This window comes from Bos javanicus, chromosome Y, assembly GCF_032452875.1.
Source record: "Bos javanicus breed banteng chromosome Y, ARS-OSU_banteng_1.0, whole genome shotgun sequence".
NCBI classification, from domain to species: Eukaryota; Metazoa; Chordata; class Mammalia; order Artiodactyla; family Bovidae; genus Bos; species Bos javanicus.
This window is the reverse complement of record NC_083898.1, coordinates 4,335,780-4,357,033: the sequence shown is the minus strand read 5'-3', so window position 1 is coordinate 4,357,033 and position 21,254 is coordinate 4,335,780. Positions and strand designations below refer to the sequence as shown.

The following is a 21,254-nucleotide window of genomic DNA, read 5'->3' as shown; positions in this document are numbered from 1 at the left end:
CAGATATAGGTTAAATAAATAGGGTTATAGTAGACAGCCCTGTCATACTTCTGTCAGTGCTGAAGCAGTCAGTTGTTCCATACAGGGTTCTAATGTTTACTTCTTGATCCACAAACAGGTTTCTCAGGAACCAGGTTAGATGGTATTTCCATCTCTTTAAGAGATTCCAAGTTTGATATGATTCACACAGTCAAAGGCTTTAGCATAGTTGATGAAACAGGTAGACTGTGTGGACAGGCCTCTAACTTGTACTTTGGTGGTGGTTTAGTCGCTAAGTTGTGTCCAACTCTTGGAACCTCGTGGACTGTAGCCTGCCAAGCTCCTTTGTTCATGGGATTTTCCAGGCAAGAATATTAGAATGTATTGCCATTTGCTTTACCAGGGGATCTTCCCAACCCAGGAATTGAACCAGGATATCCTTCATTGCAGGCAGATCCTTTACCAACTGATCTTGAGGGAAGCCCTGGTACTTCCTTGTACCTTAGTAGTATAATAAATATCTAGATGGTCAGATAGCACTTTATTCACCATAGGGCAGTTTGTGTGTCTCTGATTACTCTGTCTGGTTTGAAAAATCTCTCTCTGATTACTCTCTCTGCTTTGGGAAATTTGATTGATTTGCAGAAAGAGCTTTCTCCCCATAGACCAGAAGGGAGAAGAAATTTTAGTTCATAAGCATCACTTGGGGCAGCATAATATGAAGGTCCATAGCAGCAGCTTATTTTTGTTTGTTTGTTTATTTTTGTCAATTTAGGTATAGTTTTACACTATTAACAAAAATTATTTTGAACAATAAGGAAGAAAATATGCAGCAGGCAAGAGAAGAAGAAGAAAGACGTAAAGAAGCAACTGCACATTTCCAGTTTACTTTGAATGAAATACAGACACAACTGAAACAACATGATGTACACAGTGTCAAACTCCGCCAGGAAAACATTGAACTGGGAGAGAAACTTAAGAAGCTTATTGAACAGTATGCATTGAGGGAAGAGGTAAAGGTGTTTCTTGTGTTTAGGTATCTTGTTAGTACCAAAAGCTTTTTGCCCACTTCATATAAATCTAAAACTGTCATAGGACAATTTTGAAACTTCTGCACATCTGTAGTGGAAGGCAGGGTTATATCTTAGGAGAAGATTGTGCACCATGTGAACTGTATTATCCCTTGATATACCAGAAATCAATGGATTGGATATGTGAAGTAATTTCTAGGCGATGATATTAAGTAGTAATTGTTTCTCTGTGATACTGGAAGAATGTGATTTTATCACAGAGGGGGTTTTTCTTGTATCTAACCTAATAATATAGGTTATATTTACATGTATATACACAAAATATACAAGTAAACATTTACGTGTTATATATATATAAACATTTGGCAGTCAAATGCCCAATATCTCAGACTTGTGTCATCATTTGTACCATGTACAATATCATTGCTTTCCCCTTTCTATGTTGTATTTAGGAGAAGAAAATAGAACTATCACCCACTGTTGGCACATCCAATGAAATAAAAACTTCATATGAATGATCTTCGGAATCATAGGAATAATCTGCAGAACCTGGTCATTCTAATTACAAACTAGTCTGGAAGTGGGGTGTTGTCTAGATTAAAGAGCAAATTGTTAACAACCTGCTTATGTTACTTTCACAGGTTAGATGTGCATCATGGGAGGCTTTGAGTTTTCCAAAGGCTGCACGCCCTGACTTTAATATGCTTTAAGCTAGTAAAATCCTGTTTCTTTATGTGTTATGAACTTATAAAAGCTTCATCTTTGTATCAAAGATACAAAGATAAAAACTGGTAACTAAGAGCAAATATGTCCAGTTAAAATGGTAATTTTATTTTACTACCAAAAAGAAAGATTTGTCCGGTTTTCAATCAAATTTCAGATCGTCTCAATTTATAGTTTTATGTATAAAACTTGAAACCATTTTTAAGATTTTTAGTATCTTTCAACCATTTTTTATTTTAACAGTTTTCTTACTCTCATAATTTGAAAATTAAAAGTAACGTCACCAGTTATTCACATTTGCATCTAATAACTTTAAATATCTACTTTGAAGCAAATTCAAGATGTCATATTATTCCACTCTACTATTTAAAAACATATCTTGAAATGGCAAGCCCTTTTTTGAAGCAGAAAGCAATGCCATTTCGTACCTAAATATTTTATAAGCACTTAATGAAATATTAAGCTTCACATTTTTCCATCTCCCACTATATAAGATTGTTTGAGTCAGATCCAGATAAGGTTTCTACATTTCATTGATTGTATGCCTTTATAATTAATAGGTTTTCTTCTTTTTTTTTTCCTCTTGTCATTCTGTTTGTTGGAGATGCAGTTCTTAAGCATATGCAGTAAATCTTTTTTTAGTATTTTTATCAAGTCAAATTTTTAAGAGGAGTCTTTTTAAGTTTCATTCTTAATAATGTTTGTCTAGCTATTAATGTAGAAAATTTGAAAAATGTGTGTTCAAGTCATATCACTTGTAAGTCTTATTTGAGATATCACTGAATTTCCTCTTCTTTTGTGTAAAGAAGGATACAGTTTAATAAGTAAGCTGTTTACCACTCAAGACAGATTTTGTACAGTCCTCAAATTTTTTTTAACTTTAGGAAAAGTTTTTTTAATTACATTTTATAAATCTGCTTTTTTCTTTCCTGGGATCTTGTGACGAAGATAGTTAACTATTTCTCTATCTGAGAAGGATGTTCTGATTATATTATTGTACATAAATACCACTTAACAATTTAGGTTGAAAATGATAATGACCTCTTACCAGTGTCTACTAATGTGCCAGTTACCAAGTCCTTCACTTCAACCATTACATTGATTTTTACAGCAATTCTGCAAGGTAGATGTGGTTACCAACCTTTTTAGGTAAGAAAACTGATTCATCAATGGAAAAAATTTGTCCAAGATGTTCCACTGAGCATTTGACTTCCTACCATTATGATATGCTGCTGCTGCTGCTAAGTCGCTTCAGTCATGTCCGACTCCATGCGACACCATAGATGGCAGCCCACTAGGCTCCCCCATCCCTGGGATTCTCCAGGCAAGAACACTGGAGTGGGTTGCCATTTCCTTCTCCAGTGCATGAAAGTGAAAAGTGAAAGTGAAGTCAGTCTTCACAACCCCATGGACTGCAGCCTACCAGGCTGTTCCGTCCATGGGATTTTCCAGGCAAGAGTACTGGAGTGGGGTGCCATTGCTTTCTCCATATGCTATGCTACTACGTACTAATACCTACACTGTGAAACTTGAGAAAATTTAATGAGAAAAATGTTTAAGAATCTGTGATTTTCAGTCTTTTTCTTGATAAGTTTGAGCCAGTTTTCAATATAGAGTAGAAATATGAATTCTACAAACTACTGAATAGTTCACCTTGAATAAGGGCATAAGGATACAGAAATAGTCACAGGGGATCTTTCCTATAAGCTTAGGATGGTTTGCAAGGAGATGTAAATAGATGTATCTTCAAGCATACACAGAAAGACCCAGTGTTACTGTGTATCATAGTGTTGGTAGGAGCGATAGAGGGGCAGGTTACCATATCTTGTGTTAACATATCCTCACTAGTTTGTCCCCTTTCCTTAAGTGATAGAAGAAATTCTGTTTTCTCTGTAGCATATTGGTAAAGTGTTCAAACACAAAGAATTGCAACAGCACCTTGTGGATGCCAAACTTCAGCAAACAGCACAACTTATAAAGGAAGCTGATAAAAAACATCGAAGAGAAAGAGAGTTTGTAAGTTGTATTTCTTAAAACAATTGTCTCTTCAAAACTGTTAACAAAGCCATTTAAAACTCTTAAACTCATTCAGCATTTTACATTGATACTGGGACAAGTAATTTGTTTTTTTTAACACTTTATATTGAGAAATGTTAGAATACATCTTTGTTTTTTATTCCTGATGAAATTTCCATATTAAAAAAAATGAATTGTTACACCAAGTTCAGTGAGTAGACCTGCACATGTTTGATTTTTCTGTCTAGAATATTATATTGATTTTTAGATAGTGATAAGCAGGTTCAAGATTTGTACAAGTTATCAGCAAATTTGGGCCTGAGAGCTAGGAGCAATTAAATTTCACACCAAAAATCGGTCTCCTACATTTTGTTCCATTTTTTCTAAATAGGTAAATATTTGTTTAATTACTCTTGATATAACTTTCTGATGAAATTTAAGAGAATTCTTTATTTCCTAATCATAAGCTACTGTTCCCTGAATCTGTTTGGATTATTTTGTTTGTCATTAATTATGAACATAGTGAAGGTCTCATATTTATCATACATAAATTAAATTACATATGCTTACATAAGTTAAATTAATAAAGTGAAAAGTGATTATAATAATGTGAACTGTTTCATCTAGCTCTATGTTCAAGTAGGCTGAGCCCTAAAAGTAAGCATGGTGTGACATATGTATATGAACATTTCCTGTGTGTTCTTCCTTATGTTAACAATTCATATTTAATGTGAGTCTAGGGTTTACAGAGGTGCATTTTTTTACACCATGGACCTTATAAAACCCATAAACAATATCCATTATACAGCTGAAGAAACAGTTGCTATTTCCACTTTGGAGTATAAATTAGGAGCCTTCATGCACATAAACAACATGTGTACATACGTGAACCTAGTCTCTGGTTGGTTTAAGGCTCTGTTAAGGCTAATTTGCATTTTGTGTGACATTAATTCAGAAATTCAAGGATTGAATTTCACATTGCCCAATATGCAAATTTACTGTATGATTTTCTTAAAAACAATAGTTCACTAACTATGTGCTCCTCTGTTCTACTTTTCAAAAAGGTAATAAGAAACCCAGTCGTGTTTTCATTGCTTTACTACATAGCCTGTCTACTTGCCTCTTCTTACCTGTCAAGCTGTAGGTGAGCTTTCTGAACAGTCTAGATAATAGATAAGATCAAGATTCCTTACTCTGTTTCTTACTTCAAGGTGTAGATATCTTAATTATTTTCACCTTTAACAGAACAATTTAACCCAGAATTTTATAAACCTTTGTGTTCCTCTTAGGTGCTTTTTGTCCTTAAGAGGTTTATAGATGATTTCTCTTTCCTTGGTATTATTGAGGGTTTAACAGATCTGGGATAGAGGTAATTGACAATATAACAGGATGTTTCATTGATTGACCTATGATTCTTACTAGAATAATGAAAGGAAAGGCTATATATATAGTATTTGGTTTTCTGACATTTTTTTAGTCCTATGTGTAATTACTGTTAGTATTTTGCTAGAATGTTTCTCTTTTCTAGTTGTTAAAAGAAGCCACAGAATCAAGGCACAAATATGAGGAAATGAAACAGCAAGAAATACAATTAAAACAGCAGGTAACGACAATAGAGGTTAGCAAAATTTTTGAGTCTCCTGGTTCCCACCCACAGCCAGAACTGAACTGAAAAACAGATCTTTTGTCCTCTTGAAATTTTTCTCTTCACATAACGTGACTAATTTATCATGTTTTGAGTAGAGTTTTTCTCTGTAAGTCCTGTACTTACGCAAATTGGTATGTCTGATCAGACTGTTTTCATTGTCTTCCTTCTACTATCTAGATTTTTCACCAGTATCTTTTTAGTTTGTTCTATGAGGAAATCAACACAGGCAGAGTGTACATTTTTTTTAAAATATGTAGAGTTAATTTCACATCCAGGTGATGTTGTGCATTTATTCTTTTTAAAAAAGAATTGGGATTCTCCTTGTTTTTCATTGTCCTCTGGTGTCTTTAAGTTGGTTGCTTTGTATGGAATAAAGAGAGCAGATGCTGCATCTTTGCTTTAAAGGAAAGACACAGGAAATATTGTGCCTTCCATCTCTGAAAGTTTTAGCAATGCCTCTCTAGTTTTGATAGGTGCAATTAGGTATTTATTTGATATATGCATGACTTACTTTCTTTTAAATTAAACTGATTACAGTCTGTTGAAAAAAATGCATTACCTGTTAGGACTTCATTTTATACTGTTTAAGCACTCTCAGTTTTAAAATACGCTAATATATTAAGACTGGCATGCATGCATTTTCATGGGCAGTCTTTGGGGATATTTTATAATGGTGTTATGAAAAAGTGAAAATGTTAGAGGTCTGTTGAATTTCCCACTGTCAGATTTAAGTACCTTATTTATTAGCCATATATACTAAGTGGTTCATACAAATGGAGGAGTAGATATAAAGAATGTATGAAGAGTTTATATTTACTTTAGGACATGATCTTTAATGTGGATGTCATTGATAAGTTCTGCAGGTTAAATCACCAAGAGGAACTGTTTACCAACCTCACAGGGCATCTCTGGTTCTTGTATAATGTTAACAGTGCAGTTTATATTATCTGAGACTTAATGTCCCTTTGGCTAGTCTTATCTAATCATTAGTTTGTTTTGTTTATTGTCACCTGCTTCCTAAGTGTGGCTTTGTTTCCCAAATGTTGGGCTCATTGTGTGCTCTTACTATGTCAGTTTTCAGCCCTTATTGATAATTTCATTGTCTTTACTGTTTTGTAATCTAGGCACATAATTTCAACTGTGTGATAATTACCAGTTGCTAACTACTTACAGTTGGCCAGCATTGAACTCAAGTAGGACAAAGTACTTGGATGTTCCATTTTTTATAATGGACCATGGCTAAAACTGCTATAACTTATAATCTCTGTCAAGTGTCATTGCATGACTCCTTCCAGTTCTATTTGATATATTTGAAAAGCATCACTAATGCTATCTCTTAGGCTCAATCTATTATTATTTTCTACTTTTCTTTAGCAGAACACTCAAATTTTCTGGACCTCTGTTTCCTCTTCCTGAAGATAATACATTTACATGGTCTCTGAAGTGTTTTTTCTTCATTCACATAAAATAACTAAGCACATGCTTTAGCCATTGTTTTCTCAGCTAGATGTTAATTATTTGAGGGTGAGTTTTGAAATTGATGTCTCTACCTCTTTTAGATTATCTTTTTCTCAGCCATACTCACATTAAATTTTTTGTTTCATCCAGACTATTCTTTGACTTCTGTTTTATCTTCCTGCCTAGTATAAGGAAAGACATAGCCTTGATAGCAAGCATTTATATAAGTTGTCCTATAAAAGGGTCATCTTTTTCCAAGGGCCTTTTTAAAAAACAAGTAGAAGGCTAGTGCATGACCTGTTACAGTCACATGAAATATATAGTGATAACATTGTAGCTTATTTTGTAACTGATGGAATGGAGCTACCACGTTTGTACATTTTAAATACGTACAGTTAAATTAAACGAACAAATTTTCTTCTCAGCGCATTTTAGTGAGTTACAAGAATTTTAGCCATTGTATCTGCCTGAAGATTTATTATGCATATGTCCTCACTTTTTATTGCTTATAGCAAGTAACTAATATTTAGCCACATTATATTATTTTGATAGTCTTTGGGATTTTATATCACATATCTGAAACTCATAATATTTGATACTTTTTTTTATAGCTTTCTCTTTATATGGATAAATTTGAAGAATTCCAGACTACCATGGAAAAAAGCAATGAACTCTTTACAACCTTCAGGCAGGAAATGGAAAAGGTATTTACCTATTTTCAGTAGAATATCACTACTGAATTTGTAAGAGATTATTTTAAGCAATTACTATTTGGACAGAGTTTACATTGGTCTGGTTATGATTTTAATTTTATCTTTTTAGATTCTCTCCTGACTTAGAAATTTTGCTTAGAAATTACCTCAAATACTCTTAAAAGTAGATTTTTATCCTGAGAACAAATTGTTCTTAAAAGTCAATTTTTAAAAAAGATGCTTCAGATGAGCACACCCAGTTCTTTCACAGAACATTTGTAAATTATTTTTTTTAAATCGAAGCCAAGGAAAGCAGTAATATATGAACAATTTGCAACAGATTATTTATGTTTGCAATAGATTATTGCAATAGATTATTTATGAGGACCTAGCTAATGCCTAGAATGTTTTTAGTCTTAAATTTTATCTCTGTATGTATAATATAGAAGGACATCTCTGCAAAATTTAGAAAATAATTAAAATGTCATACAAAGAAGTTTTAGGTCATTCTAGTTCAAAATATGGCTAAAGGGTAGTTTTAAAGTATATAAGATATCTACCTTTTTCTCAAATTACTGAGATCTGTTAATTGCATGGTATAAATTGACTGGAGCAAGCTGTCTTCCACTTCCCCTTAAAATTGGGATTTTTTTTTTTTTTAATGGAGAAAATGTAACAGTAGGGCATGACATTTTGTAAGCATTTGATAGATATTAGTCATGATTATTACTAAAGATTATTATTACTAAGAGTATTACTAAATCTTACAGGCATAGTGGTTTGGAGCACATACCTGTCAGTCATATTTCTTGTATCAGTAACTCTTACGTCATTTATGGTAGACCATAGAAAAGTTGTTTAACCTTTCTATGCCTTTTTATTCTTTTATTCTTAAAAATGAAAATTTTTGACTGTTGTATTTAGACAGTGCTTGGCCATGTTAAGTCCTGTTTACCACCTTGAGGTGTTTTTAAACTGAGTAATATGGAGAATTGAATGAGCAGTAGATGATTGTGCCTGACATACCTCTCAGTTGAGGCTCTGTTATGTGGACTCCAGCATATGTGTGCTCATCATGAAGGACAATTTTAAGACGGAGACTGTAATTTTGTTACCTCCTCGAGAATCCTCTGGACTGGAACACATTCCTCATCTGCTAGTGGCTGTAGAGGTCAGCATTCAAGCCATATACATAGATTTTCTCTGGTTTTGTGGATAATTAAAATGACAAGACAAAGGGCACTAGCTCTATCTTACCCCTGTTTCCCTCAACAATGCCAGATTCAGTATCTCTGTCTAGAACAGAGCTGATATAGTGAAATAATATTAGAAACAAAGGTGAATGACTAGCGTATCTAAATCTTATTCTGAACTTCTGAAAACTAAGATTTTGTAGTATCAGATCTTAGGTTTTGAAGCATTGTATCTTTAACAAAATTTGAAATAAATTAGTCCTGTGAGTTTGTGAGGAGATTAAAAGTAAGAATTCAATAATTTAAATATTGGGATCACAAAGAATTAGACATGGCTTAGCAGCTCAACCACAACAACAAAAAAGAATCTGTATTCTTCTAAGAGTCCTTTACAACTTTAAGAGAAAGATGATCTCTTGCTGCCTCCCAACAGGAATGAATTGCACTCCAATCCTAACTTAGAGCTGAGAGTGTTGTATCGAAAGATCCATATTCTGCTGCTTTGTGAAACTGATAAAATGAAATTTCTTTTTTCTCATAATGTGCAACTCTCAACTTTGTTTCCTATTGCTCCACCAAAGAGGAGTTCTGCTGGCGACAAACTATCGCAGCCACTTTTATAAAGATATAATAGCTATCAACTACTTGATGGAAGTAACCTGCTGCATGATGTGAAGAACATTATAAAATGGTTTTGTGGTGACTCTAGCAGTTTAGAATTTAAATTTACAATTGTGTTGGTTCACAGATGACAAAGAAAATGAAAAACCTTGAAAAAGAAGTGATAATGTGGTGTACCAAATGGGAAAATAATAATAAAATACTTCTGGAAATGGCTGAAGAGGTGAGAAGGTTTACATGCTGCTGCTGCTGCTAAGTCACTTCAGTCGTGTCTGACTCTCTGCGACCCCATAGACGGCAGCCCACCAGGCTCCCCGTCCCTGGGATTCTCCAGGCAAGAACACTGGAGTGGGTTGCCATTTCCTTCTCCAGTGCATGAAAATGGAAAGTGAAAGTGAAGTCGCTCAGTTGTGTTGGACTCTTTGTGACCCCATGGACTGCAGCCCCACTAGGCTCCTCCATCTATGGGATTTTCCAGGCAAAAGTACTGGAGTGGGGTTCCATCGCCTTCTGTTAGGTTTACATGAGTGAATAGCAAATGCTGACTTGTTTCAGTATTGAGGCAGGTTAAAACTTGTGTAAGTTTGCTAAGTTACGGCAGTTTTGATTATACATTCTCTTTCCTGCAGTAATTTAGGTTGTCTTACAGAGACAACTTTTTGCCTTAACTAGTTAACTCAACTTTGTGTTGTAGACATCTGTAAAGTATCTAAGTTTTGCTTTGTCCCATAGCATACTTGAGAATAAATATAACTATTTAAAATACTATGTAGTGACATTCAAGACATGATAAAAATTAGTTTACAGATTGATTGAGATTACTTAGTTTTGTGCACAGTAACCTAATTTGTGTTTCATATAAAGGTTTCATAAATTTTCTTTTCTTTCCCAGAAAACTGTCCATGATAAAGAGTACAGGGTCTTTCAGATAAAGCTGGAACGACTAGAGAAGCTGTACAGAGCTCTTCAGATGGAAAGAAATGAGCTGAATGAAAAGGTGCAAGTCCTGAAAGAGAAGCGCTCTGTATAAGCATCAGACGCAGATTTAGCAACACCTATAATACAGCCCTGCTCTGCTCTTGATTCTCAGAAAGAGGTGATCACCCACTCTAAAAGAGCTCCAGGAGGCAAACTGGGTGTTGAGTCCAGTGCAGTTCAAATGACCCTTTTTATGGGATCTCTTCTGGGCATTGATTCTGTTGACTGAGATGAAGTATGATCACTGTATTGAGAGATATATTTTGTGTATAACTCTTATGTAGTAATTCTATTCCTTTTGTGATGAAATTTTTCTTAATTTTTCTACCATATATGTATTTTCTTAGCTATTGGACTATATGATACAGGAGACTGCTTAGCTGTCTGCATTTTTTTGATGTATACATTTTCTACTCCGTTATTGTATACATTTGCCTTATTTTTCCTTTATTGGAATGCATGTGCTCATTGCCTTGTTCTTTTAATTACATATGTTTATATGTTCATTGTCTTATCCCCTGCCCTTGAATATAATTATCAGAATTAAAGTGAGAATTATTCTGATAATGGTTCATCTGTGTAGAAATCAATACTAATTTAAACTCTGGTTCATTAATATAAAAGAGAGAAAATAGTAAAGATGATTAGTTTTGACCAATAACTCATTTAAAAGCCAGGTGAAAATAAAAGTGCAGTATGGGATATGAAACAAGCAAAGCATATTTGATTCAGATTAGTTTTTGATAACATTTTCATCACTTGACAAACTTGAGATAACTGCAGATTTTCACTCCTTCAAAATTGTAGCAGAATATGTGTATGAAATACCTTTTGTTTAGAAAGCGTTATATTCAGGCAAGTTACTGGACAAAGGCTGAAAGTTTATGAGACTTAAAAATATTTGTATATTTCTTTTAGTTTTATATTGGAACAGATGCTTGAAGGGAAAAAATACTAGTATTTAGGTGTTCGCATTTACAATGGGAAAATTTCTGAAGTTTGAATTTTGTTCTTTACTTCATTAGTTTGATGTAGAGAAGCTAAATAACCTTACTTGTATGTTTCTGTCATATTGTGATATAAAAGGGCTTAAAAATTGAATTGTCTCATAGGAAAGAGCCCATAATGTGAAATAGTTATGAATTTCCATCATTGACCTTGATAATCAAGGTTATGGACAGTGAAGCAAAGAATGTATATGAAAGTTGACTAGTTAAATCTGCAAAAATTAACAAAACCAAATATAGTTGTTTAACAGATTTTTTTATAGTACTTCCTTTAGTTACTAAAGGGCTTCTCCTTGGCTTCTCCTTCTCCAGGGCATCCCTGGTGACTCAGACATTCAAAAAACCGTGCCTCCCAGTGCAGGAGATGCAAGAGATGCAGGTTCAGTCCCTGGTTCAGAAAGATCCCCTGGGGAAGGGCATGGCAACCGACTCCAGTATTCTTGCCTGGAGAATTCTGTGGACAGAGGCGCCTGGTGGCTTACAGTCCATGGGATTTCAAAGAACTGGACACAACCGAACGAGTACCACTTTAGTTACTAAATGAAAACACTGGACCCATTTCTATGAGAAAAAATAAAGATTTGTGCTAGAAATTAAGATTTTAAAAGTAATATGACTGATGGTATTTCACTAGCACCCTGCTACTCATAAGATATTGACATTTAAGGTTAAGGTAGTTGTGTTGCCGGCCACACTTCTTTGTGTCACTTGTTTCTGTGGAAGGTAAATCTTGGGCTGAATTCAGTGTGGTTGACGGGGTTTAAGACACGTTGGGGATACTAGACATATTAGGTATTGTGTGAAATAATATAGATATTGAAAAGAGGTAAATTCTGTGGGATTTATTTGGTTTCTCTTAAGTTTTCCCTCTGTCACTGTACCACCTTTGATTCGCCAACCCTTGTTTGAAAATACTTTAGTTGGCTGATGAAAATTTGCAATAGAATTAAATTGTGCTTGCTTTACCATTTTAAGGGATCTTTTAGAGTGTAAAATCTATAGTGGCAGTGGATACCAAGGTATACAAAAAACGGTGTAGAATAACTTAATTGACTATTATATTTTTAGTTGCGTAGGATGACATTTTGTGGTTAGGAGCCCAGTATTTTTGTTTGACTATCACCTTACATTTCTCAGGTGCTGCTGAAGTATCTACCTCTTTCAAGCTGTAAATAGAAAATTACTAAAAACAAACTGCTAAATACATTTCTCTGTTTTTATAACATACATTTTTTTCTGAGGATAGAAGATTAATGAGGCAGTCACTTTGCTTTTTGAAGGTGTTTTGTAGATATTTCACAAATGTGAATTTTACCTGCTCTGTTAAAGGTAGAGTAAATCTGTGATGACTAATGTAACAGTCTCTGTGTATTCTTTACACTTCATGTGACAGTGATCAGCTGCAAAGGTAACTGTAAAATGATTTTTCTGCCCTTGGAAACATAGGTAATTACAGCATCATTTAGGTAAGTTGGGGTGAAGGAGACTACTCCCTAATGGACCAGCAGAACTCAGTTTATTTAGCCAACTTCTGTTAGCACCTTAGTTTCTTTCCTTTTAAAAGTTTGTGTTTTAGGGGACTTCCCTTGTATTACAGTGGTTAAGACTTTGCCTTCCAGTGCAGCTGGTGGCAGTTCAATCCCTGGTTAGTGAAACAATATTGTAACAAATTCAGTAAAAACTTTAAAAGTGGTCAACATCAAAGAAAGGAAAGCATCTTTAGAGTAGTGCCAAGGTCCAGCCCCGGCTGATCCAGGGAGTTTGAAGGGGAGATGGCATTGGCGATTACACTGGCTTTATTTAAATATTCATCAGAGATATAAAGAGTAATAGAATGAGGATAGCTCAGTAGGAAAATTCAGTGGAGAAAAGAGGCTGAGTAGCTTGGTTTACGTGGAAAATCATTATAACCTGTGACATCAGGTTAGCTCTGACCATGGAGGCCGCAGGCGCCCTCTCGAATAGCAGAAAGTGCCCCCATCTTAGGCACCTTCTCGAGTGGGTCTTAAAAGCCCAGGCAAATAAATGGTTGTAGAGGGCCTCCGCGCTCCGGATGGAGACTCAGCCAGAATGTGAAAGAAAGAATGACATGGGGAGACCAAGCTTTGGTGAGCAAGGCCCGTAGCTTTATTTTCAACAGGGGCTTTTATACTCCCAAGTTGCACATAGAGGATAATAGGGGATGTGAAATCATGCAGTCAGCCGTCTTTGATCCTTATCGAAACCAGGGTTTCTTTCCTGCAAGTTTATCGTATACATGTGGTTTAGGTGATTTACATCATCTTCTCGCCAGAAGGCTTATTAACATTTTATGACTCTGATAAAGATTTGTCAACTGTAAGATTTATTTTCTCTAAGAGTAATTATTTTAAGGTTTGACACTTGAAAAGATGCTCAACATCACTCATTATCAGAGAAATGCAAATCAAAACCACTATGAGGTACCATTTCACGTCAGTCAGAATGGCTGCGATCCAAAAGTCTACAAGCAATAAATGCTGGAGAGGGTGTGGATAAAAGGGAACCCTCTTACACTGTTGGTGGGAATGCAAACTAGTACAGCCACTATGGAGAACAGTGTGGAGATTCCTTAAAAAACTGGAAATAGAACTGCCTTATGACTAGCAATCCCACTACTGGGCATACACATCGAGGAAACCAGAATTGAAAGAGACACGTGTACCCCAATGTTCATCACAACACTGTTTATAATAGCCAGGACATGGAAGCAACCTAGATGCCCATCAGCAGATGAATGGATAAGAAAGCTGTGGTACATATACACAATGGAGTATTACTTGGCCATTGAAAAGAATACGTTTGAATCAGTTCTAATGAGGTGGATGAAACTGGAGCCTATTATACAGAGTGAAGTAAGCCAGAAAGAAAAACACCAATACAGTATACTAACGCATATATGTGGAATTTAGAAAGATGGTAACAATAACCCTGTGTACGAGACAGCAAAAGAGACACTGATGTATAGATCAGCTTTATGGACTCTGTGGGAGAGGGAGAGGGTGGGGAGATTTGGGAGAATGGCATTGAAACATGTATAATATCATGTATGAAATGAGTCGCCAGTCCAGGTTCGATGCACGATACTAGATGGTTGGGGCTGGTGCACTGGGACGACCCAGAGGGAGGGTAGGGGAGGGAAGAGGGTTCAGGATGGGGAACACAGGTATACCTGTGGCGGATTCATTTCGATATTTGGCAAAACTAATACAATATTGTAAAGTTTAAAAAAAAAAAAAAGGTTTGGCGCCATCCTCCGAAGGTGTTCAATAAGGTTGTATTCCTATAGGGCAGAAGTGCAGTGGGTTTACAACAAAGAAAAGAATTTATTACCTTAAGGGTCTAAAGTTGCTAACACCAAGGCCACTACTTATTTTTTCTGCATACCAACTATATTAATACACATTCAAGGGTACAAAGCAGGGGATGTGGAAACTTGGCAGCAAGCATTGGCTCATCAATGAAATCTTTTGCTAGTTATATTTTGGCAGTTTCTAACTCTCTGAGAGGCTCTAAACTATTTGAATATCTTAAGCTTCCTGTGCCTCTTGTGGTTGGGAGACTGTAAACAATCGTATGAATAGCTGTACGAGTCCGGATAAACCTGTCAGGCAAGTTAGAGTGCCATCTGAGGGGTTTGGATTTAAACACTCCTAATGCCCAGGAACTTTATTAAATGGAGCTGTAGGTTAACTCTTTATCAGAGGGAGTGAGATGGTGGTGGGGGACAGCCCCTAGTAAAGTCAGAGGTGAGAGCACAAAACAGTAAAGTAGGCAGGCTGGTTTTTGGGGATAGATGCTCGAGAATATCCAGGGGTACTCCTGAGGCTTGATCCCCGCTTTGCGTATACCAAGCCTCCTTCCTCATGACCTTTGCCACAGGCAGAGCTCCTCACACCAGCTCCCGGCAGAGTAGATGTTGAGAAGGTATCTATAGTGTGACATCTGCCAACACTGAATTTCTCTAGTTTTAGATGACCTTAGTAAGGAATGTCTGTATATGGAGTTTTAGAGACTTCTATTAATAGAATTTATTTTTGAGATCAAAAGTTAAGTTTATCCAATTTTATATAAGAAAGCAAATTTTTATTTTTCGTTTGAACAGCCTGGAATCCAGTATTTCTGTTGAGTGTGCAGATAAGTCACTTGATTAAGCAATAGAAATCAAGAGACAACTATTATGCAAATGGTGTTGGAAAATGCCAAGAGTCAACCACTTTATGGAAACAGCCAAAATTGTAAATGGTTTATGTAAAACATTTGTACAAAGGCCATTTTCTAGACAATGAATATAATTATAAAATGAAGGCACGATGCAGCTCGGATGCCAAGGAGAAACCTGCTGCTGCTGCTGAGTCACTTCAGTTGTGTCTGACTGTGTGACCTCATAGACGGCAGCCCACCAGGCTCCTCCGTCCCTGGAATTCTCCAGGCAAGAACACTGATTTCCTTCTCCAGTGCATAAAAATGAACAGTGAAAGTGAAGTCGCTCAGTCACGTCCAACTCTTAGCGACCCCATGGATTGCAGCCCACCCGGCTCCTCCGTCCATGGGCTTTTCCAGGCAAGAGTACTGGAGTGGGGTGCCATTGCCTTCTCCAAGGAGAAACCTAAACCCTCTTAATTTTGTGCTCAATTGGCATGGCATTGGAAAATGGAATGATGCCTGGAGGCATACTATAAGGAAGGATACTTTTGAAGATTATTAATTATATTTAAAATTAATTATATTTTTAAGTAGATGTACTCAGAGGCCTGGAGAGCACCTTATTTCCTGGGTACAGTGCATATATAACCCTGGAACTACTGGAATACTCATAGGTGAGGAGGATGCAAAGAAATTTGGCACTTCGAGCAGTGATTCTTTTGTGTAACAGGCTTTCAGATACAAAAGCCAGAGTCCTGGAGCCTCAAATCTGTCAAAAGTGGTGAGTGAAGAATGACTTAAGAATATCTTTTAGAATCCACGTGGCCTGAAAGTGATCAGTCTTGGTATACTTTAGAAGACTGTTCAGAGGTTGGAGGAGTCGACCATGGAAAGTGCCATTTTTGTGGGACATACAGATGAAATGTTGAAAGATGCCTCACAAAGTACAGATAAAAAGACTTTAAAAAATGACTCCTCCAAGTTAGAAACATGTTATCTACAGTTCAGTTCAGTCACTCAGTTGTATCCAACTCTTGGTGACCCCATGAATCGCAGCATGCCAGGCCTCCCTGTCTATCACCAACTCCAGGACTTCACTCAAACTCACGTCCATCGAGTCAGTGATGCCATCCAGTCACCTCATCCTCTGTCGTCCCCTTCTTCTGCCCCCAATCCACCCCCCCACCCCCCACCCCCCGCATCAGAGTCTTTTCCACTGAGTCAGCTCTTCGCATGAGGTGGCCAAAGTACTGGAGTTTTAGCTTTAGCATCATTCCCTCCAAAGAATACCCAGGGCTGCTCTCCTTTAGGATGGACTGGTTGGATCTCCTTGCAGTCCAAGGGATTCTCAAGAATGTTCTCCAACACCACAGTGCAAAAGCATCAAGTCTTCGGCACTCAGCCTTCTTCACAGTCCAACTCTCACATTCACACATAACTACCGGAAAAACCATAGCCTTGACTAGACGGACCTTTGTTGGCAAAGTAATGTCTCTGCTTCTTGATATGCTATCTAGGTTGGTCCTAACTTTTCTTCCAAGGAGTAAGCGTCTTTTAATCATGGCTGCAGTCATCATCTGCAGTGATTTTGGAGCCCCCCAAAATAAAGTCTGACACTGTTTCCACTGTTTCCCCATCTATTTCCCATGAAGTGATGGGACCGGATGCCATGATCTTCGTTTTCTGAATGTTGAGCTTTAAGCCAACTTTTTCACTCTCCACTTTCACTTTCATCAAGAGGTTTTTTAGTTCCTCTTCACTTTCTGCCATAAGGGTGGTGTCATCTGCATATCTGAGGTTATTGATATTTCTCCCAGCAATCTTGATTGCAGTTTGTGCTTCTTGCAGCCAAGTGTTTCTCATGATGTACTCTGCATAGAAGTTAAATAAGCAGGATGACAATAGACAGCCTTGACGTACTCCTTTTCCTATTTGGAACCAGCATGTTGTTCCATGTCCAGTTCTAACTGTTGCTTCCTGACCTGCATATAATCTTAACTCTTGTTAAATAAGACAAAATACTTCCATTAATGAAGTGGTTCATAAAGTCCAGCAAAAATGGTTCATAAAGTCCAGCAACTAGGAGATTTGAGAGAATGGGTTTTGAAAGCAGGGAAGACAGAGGATGGAACAAAAGTTGTAACAGAGTATCTAGAAAGGAGATGTCCATGGCTCTTAATAAAGAGAAAGTCCCTAAAGAGAAAATTGATGAAACACCTAGAATTATGGGCTATGTACCATAAAAAAAATAAATATTAGATCTCAGGAAAATGCAATGTACATTTATAAATAAGGAAAATGAGAATGGGGAAAGAACCAAAGGGAAATAATCCACTTTTTCCTGATGATAAAGTTGAAGGTGAGTCTTAAATATTCAGATTTGTAAATAAATACTCAAATATTCAAATCTGTAGAAAGATGTGAGAAAGTATGAAAAGAAACAAATGACTTGTGAGCCAGGCCCTGGTAGATTCTTGGGCTAGGGGAGATATGCAGTATCCTGCTAAAGTAAAAGTTTTTTGGAAAAATGGCCCACAAATCACTGGTAGGACATTAATACCAGAGTGGAAGCCTCTTTGATCTTTGAAAATATCAAAAGTTTTTTTTTTTTTTTTAACTTTACAATATTGTATTAGTTTTGCCAAATATTGAAATGAATCCGCCACAGGTACACCCGCGTTCCCCATTCTGAACCCTCCTCCCTCCTCCCTCCCCAACCCTCCCTCTGGGTCGTCCCAGTGCACCAGCCCCAAGCATCCAGTACCGTGCATCGAACCTGGACTGGCGACTCGTTTCATACATGATATTATACATGTTTCAATGCTATTCTCCCAAATCTCCCCACCCTCTCCCTCTCACACAGAGTCCATAAGACTGATCTACAGAAAATGATAAAACTGGCCTTAGAGAAAAGGATAAGCTTTATGAATTAAAATTGATATAAAAATAGGACAGTTACCTCTGTTGACTAAAATGATGCACAACTTGAAAGTTGTGAGTTAAGTTTTATTTGGGACAAAATGAGGACTGTAGCCCAGGCGACAGCACCTTAGATCTATCAGAAAAACTGCCCCAGAGAGGCAGGGTTAAGGCAAATATAAAGGTTTTGGTGAAGGGGGAGTTCAATGCAATCAGGAGCTTATGTTACGAAGATTTTCTGCTAGTCAGTAGCCGATGTCACCGTGAAGGGGTTTAGTGCTTAGTGCTTTCCTAGATACGAAGAGATAATGGTTCTATGAGACCTATATGCTGTCTTGCATATAGGGTCATTGTTACCATCTTTCTAAATTCCATATATACTTAATACAATTTCACAATTATACAATTTCATCCACCTCATTAAAACTGACTCAAGTGTTCTTTTTTTTATAGCAGAGTAATATCCTATTGTATATAGGTACCACAATTCCCTTTTCCACTTTCTGTTGATGGACATCTAGGTTGCTTCCATGTCCTAGCTATTGTAAACAACACTGCAGTGAACATTGGGACACACGTGTCTCTTTCAATTCTGGCTTCCTTGGTGTGTATGCCCAGAAGTGGGATTGGTGGGTTGTATGGCGGTTGTATTTCCAGTTTTTTAAGGAATCTCCACACTGTTCTCCATAGAGGCTGTACTAGTTTGCATTCCCACTATCAGTGCAGGAGCGTCCCCTTTTCTCCACACCCTCTCCAGCATTTATTGTTTATAGACTTTTTGATGGCAGGCATTCTGACCAGTGTGAGATGGTACCTCGTTGTGGTTTTGATTTGCATTTCTCTGATAATGAGTGATGTTGAGCATCTTTTCGTGTGTTTGCTAGCCATTTGTATTTCTTCTTTGGAGAAATGTTTGTTTAGCTCTTTGGCCCATTTTTTGATTGGGTGGTTTACTTTTCTGGTATGAGCTGCATGAGCTGCTTGTATATTTTTTGAGATTAATTCTTCATCAGTTGCTTCGTTTGCTATTATTTTCTCCCAGTCTGAAGGCTGCACTTTCACCTTGCTTATAGTTTCCTTCATTGTGCAAAAGCTTTAACTAAGTCCCATCTATTTATTTTTGTTTTTGTTTCTATTACTCTGGGAGGTGGATCATAAAGTATCTTCTGTGACTTATGTAGGGGAGTGTTCTTACATAAGAACACTATGTTCTCCTCCAAGAGTTTTATAATTCCTTGTCTTACATTTAAATCTGTACTCCATTTTGATTTTATTTTTGTGTATAGCGTTAAAAAGTGTTCTCGATTCATTCTTTTACAGGTGGTTGACCAGTTTTCCCAGCACCACTTGTTAGAGATTACCTTTTTTCCATTGTATATTTTTGCCTCTTTTGTCAAAGATAAGGTGTACATAGGTGTGTGGGTTTATCTCTGGTCTTTCTATTCTGTTCCACTGATTGATATTTCTGTATTTGTGCCAGTACCATACTGTCTTGATGACTGTAGCTTTGTAGTGTAGGCCAAAGTCAGGCAAGTTGATTGCTCCAGTTCCCTTTCTCAAGACTGACTTTCTATTGTGGTTGTATTTCCATACAAATTGTGAAATTACTGGTTCTCGTTCTGTGAAAAATATCATTGGTAGCTTCCTAGAGATTGTGTTGAATCTATAGATTGCTTTGGGTAGTATACTCATTTTCACTATATTGAGTCTTCCAATCCATGGTATATTTCTGATTCTTCAGTATTCACAAATCAATCAGTGTGATACACCAGATTAACAAATTGGAAGATAAAAACCATGTGATTATCTCAAAAGATGCTAGAAAGCCTTTGACAATATTCAGTATCCATTTATGGTTTAAAAAAAAAAAAAAAAAAAGACTGTCCAGAAAGTAGGCATAGAAGGAACATACCTCGATGCTGATACAAGTTCTGAAACAAATTCTGAAAAAGTTCTGAAACAAGGCAAAAAAATCAGACAGAATCTGCTCTGAACTCTGGCCAGCTTCCCAGTACCACTACATACTTCACTCAACCCCACTCAGGACCCACTCTAGTTTCTCTTGCTCCATAGAATGAGATGATATTAGGACAGTTCCATTTCTGTCATTTTCCTGTCAAAGATGCAAAATATGAATTTCATCATGAGAAAAATCTGGATAAGCCAGAATTGAAGAGAATTTTACAAAATAACTGGCCTTGAGTTTTGGCATCCAAGTAATACTGGCTTCATAAAATGAGTTGGGAAATGTTCCTTTTCATTTCTGTTGATTCATTTAGAATGTGTTTATGGAGAACAGGCATGACTTTTGATTTAAATATTTGGTAGAATTTACCAACGAGTCAAATTCAGACTTAAATTGAAGAAAGTAGGGAAAACCACTAGACCATTCAGGTATGACCTAAATCAAATCCCTGATGATTATATCCCTGGGACTGAGAAATAGATTTAAGGGCCTAGATCTGATAGAGTGCCTGATGAACTATGGAATGACGTCCATGACATTGTACAGGAGACAGGGATCAAGACCATCCCCGTGGAAAAGAAATGCAAAAAAGCAAAATGGCTGTCTGGGGAGGCCTTACCAATAGCTGTGAAAAGAAGAGAAGTGAAAAGCAAAGGAGCAAAGGAAAGATATAAGTGTCTGAATGCAGAGTTCCAAAGAATAGCAAGAAGAGATAAGAAAGCCTTCCTCAGTGATCAATGCAAAGAAATAGAGGAAAACAGCAGAATGGGAAAGACTAGAGATCTCTTCAAGAAAATTAGAGATACCAAGGGAACATTTCGTGCCAAGATGTCATTGATAAAGGACAGAAATGGTATGG

General features: G+C 36.6%; 1 protein-coding gene and 1 pseudogene across 2 annotated transcripts in view; both read left to right on the top strand.

The window, feature by feature from the left end:
* The window catches only part of LOC133243844 (gamma-taxilin-like), a 102,958-nt gene extending 90,254 nt beyond the window's left edge, over positions 1-12,704 (top strand). Inside the window, exons 5-10 of one of the 2 annotated variants that reach the window (XM_061410569.1) lie at positions 798-992; positions 3,630-3,749; positions 5,278-5,367; positions 7,467-7,559; positions 9,489-9,584; positions 10,254-12,704. In XM_061410569.1, the coding sequence (XP_061266553.1) occupies positions 798-992; positions 3,630-3,749; positions 5,278-5,367; positions 7,467-7,559; positions 9,489-9,584; positions 10,254-10,391 (732 nt within the window). In that variant the 3' untranslated portion in view covers positions 10,392-12,704. The remainder of the gene's footprint in view (positions 1-797; positions 993-3,629; positions 3,750-5,277; positions 5,368-7,466; positions 7,560-9,488; positions 9,585-10,253) is intronic. The other variant, XM_061410570.1, reaches the window with a different exon arrangement.
* The window catches only part of LOC133243812 (testis-specific Y-encoded protein 1-like), a 505,577-nt pseudogene that overhangs the window by 220,315 nt on the left and 264,008 nt on the right, over positions 1-21,254 (top strand).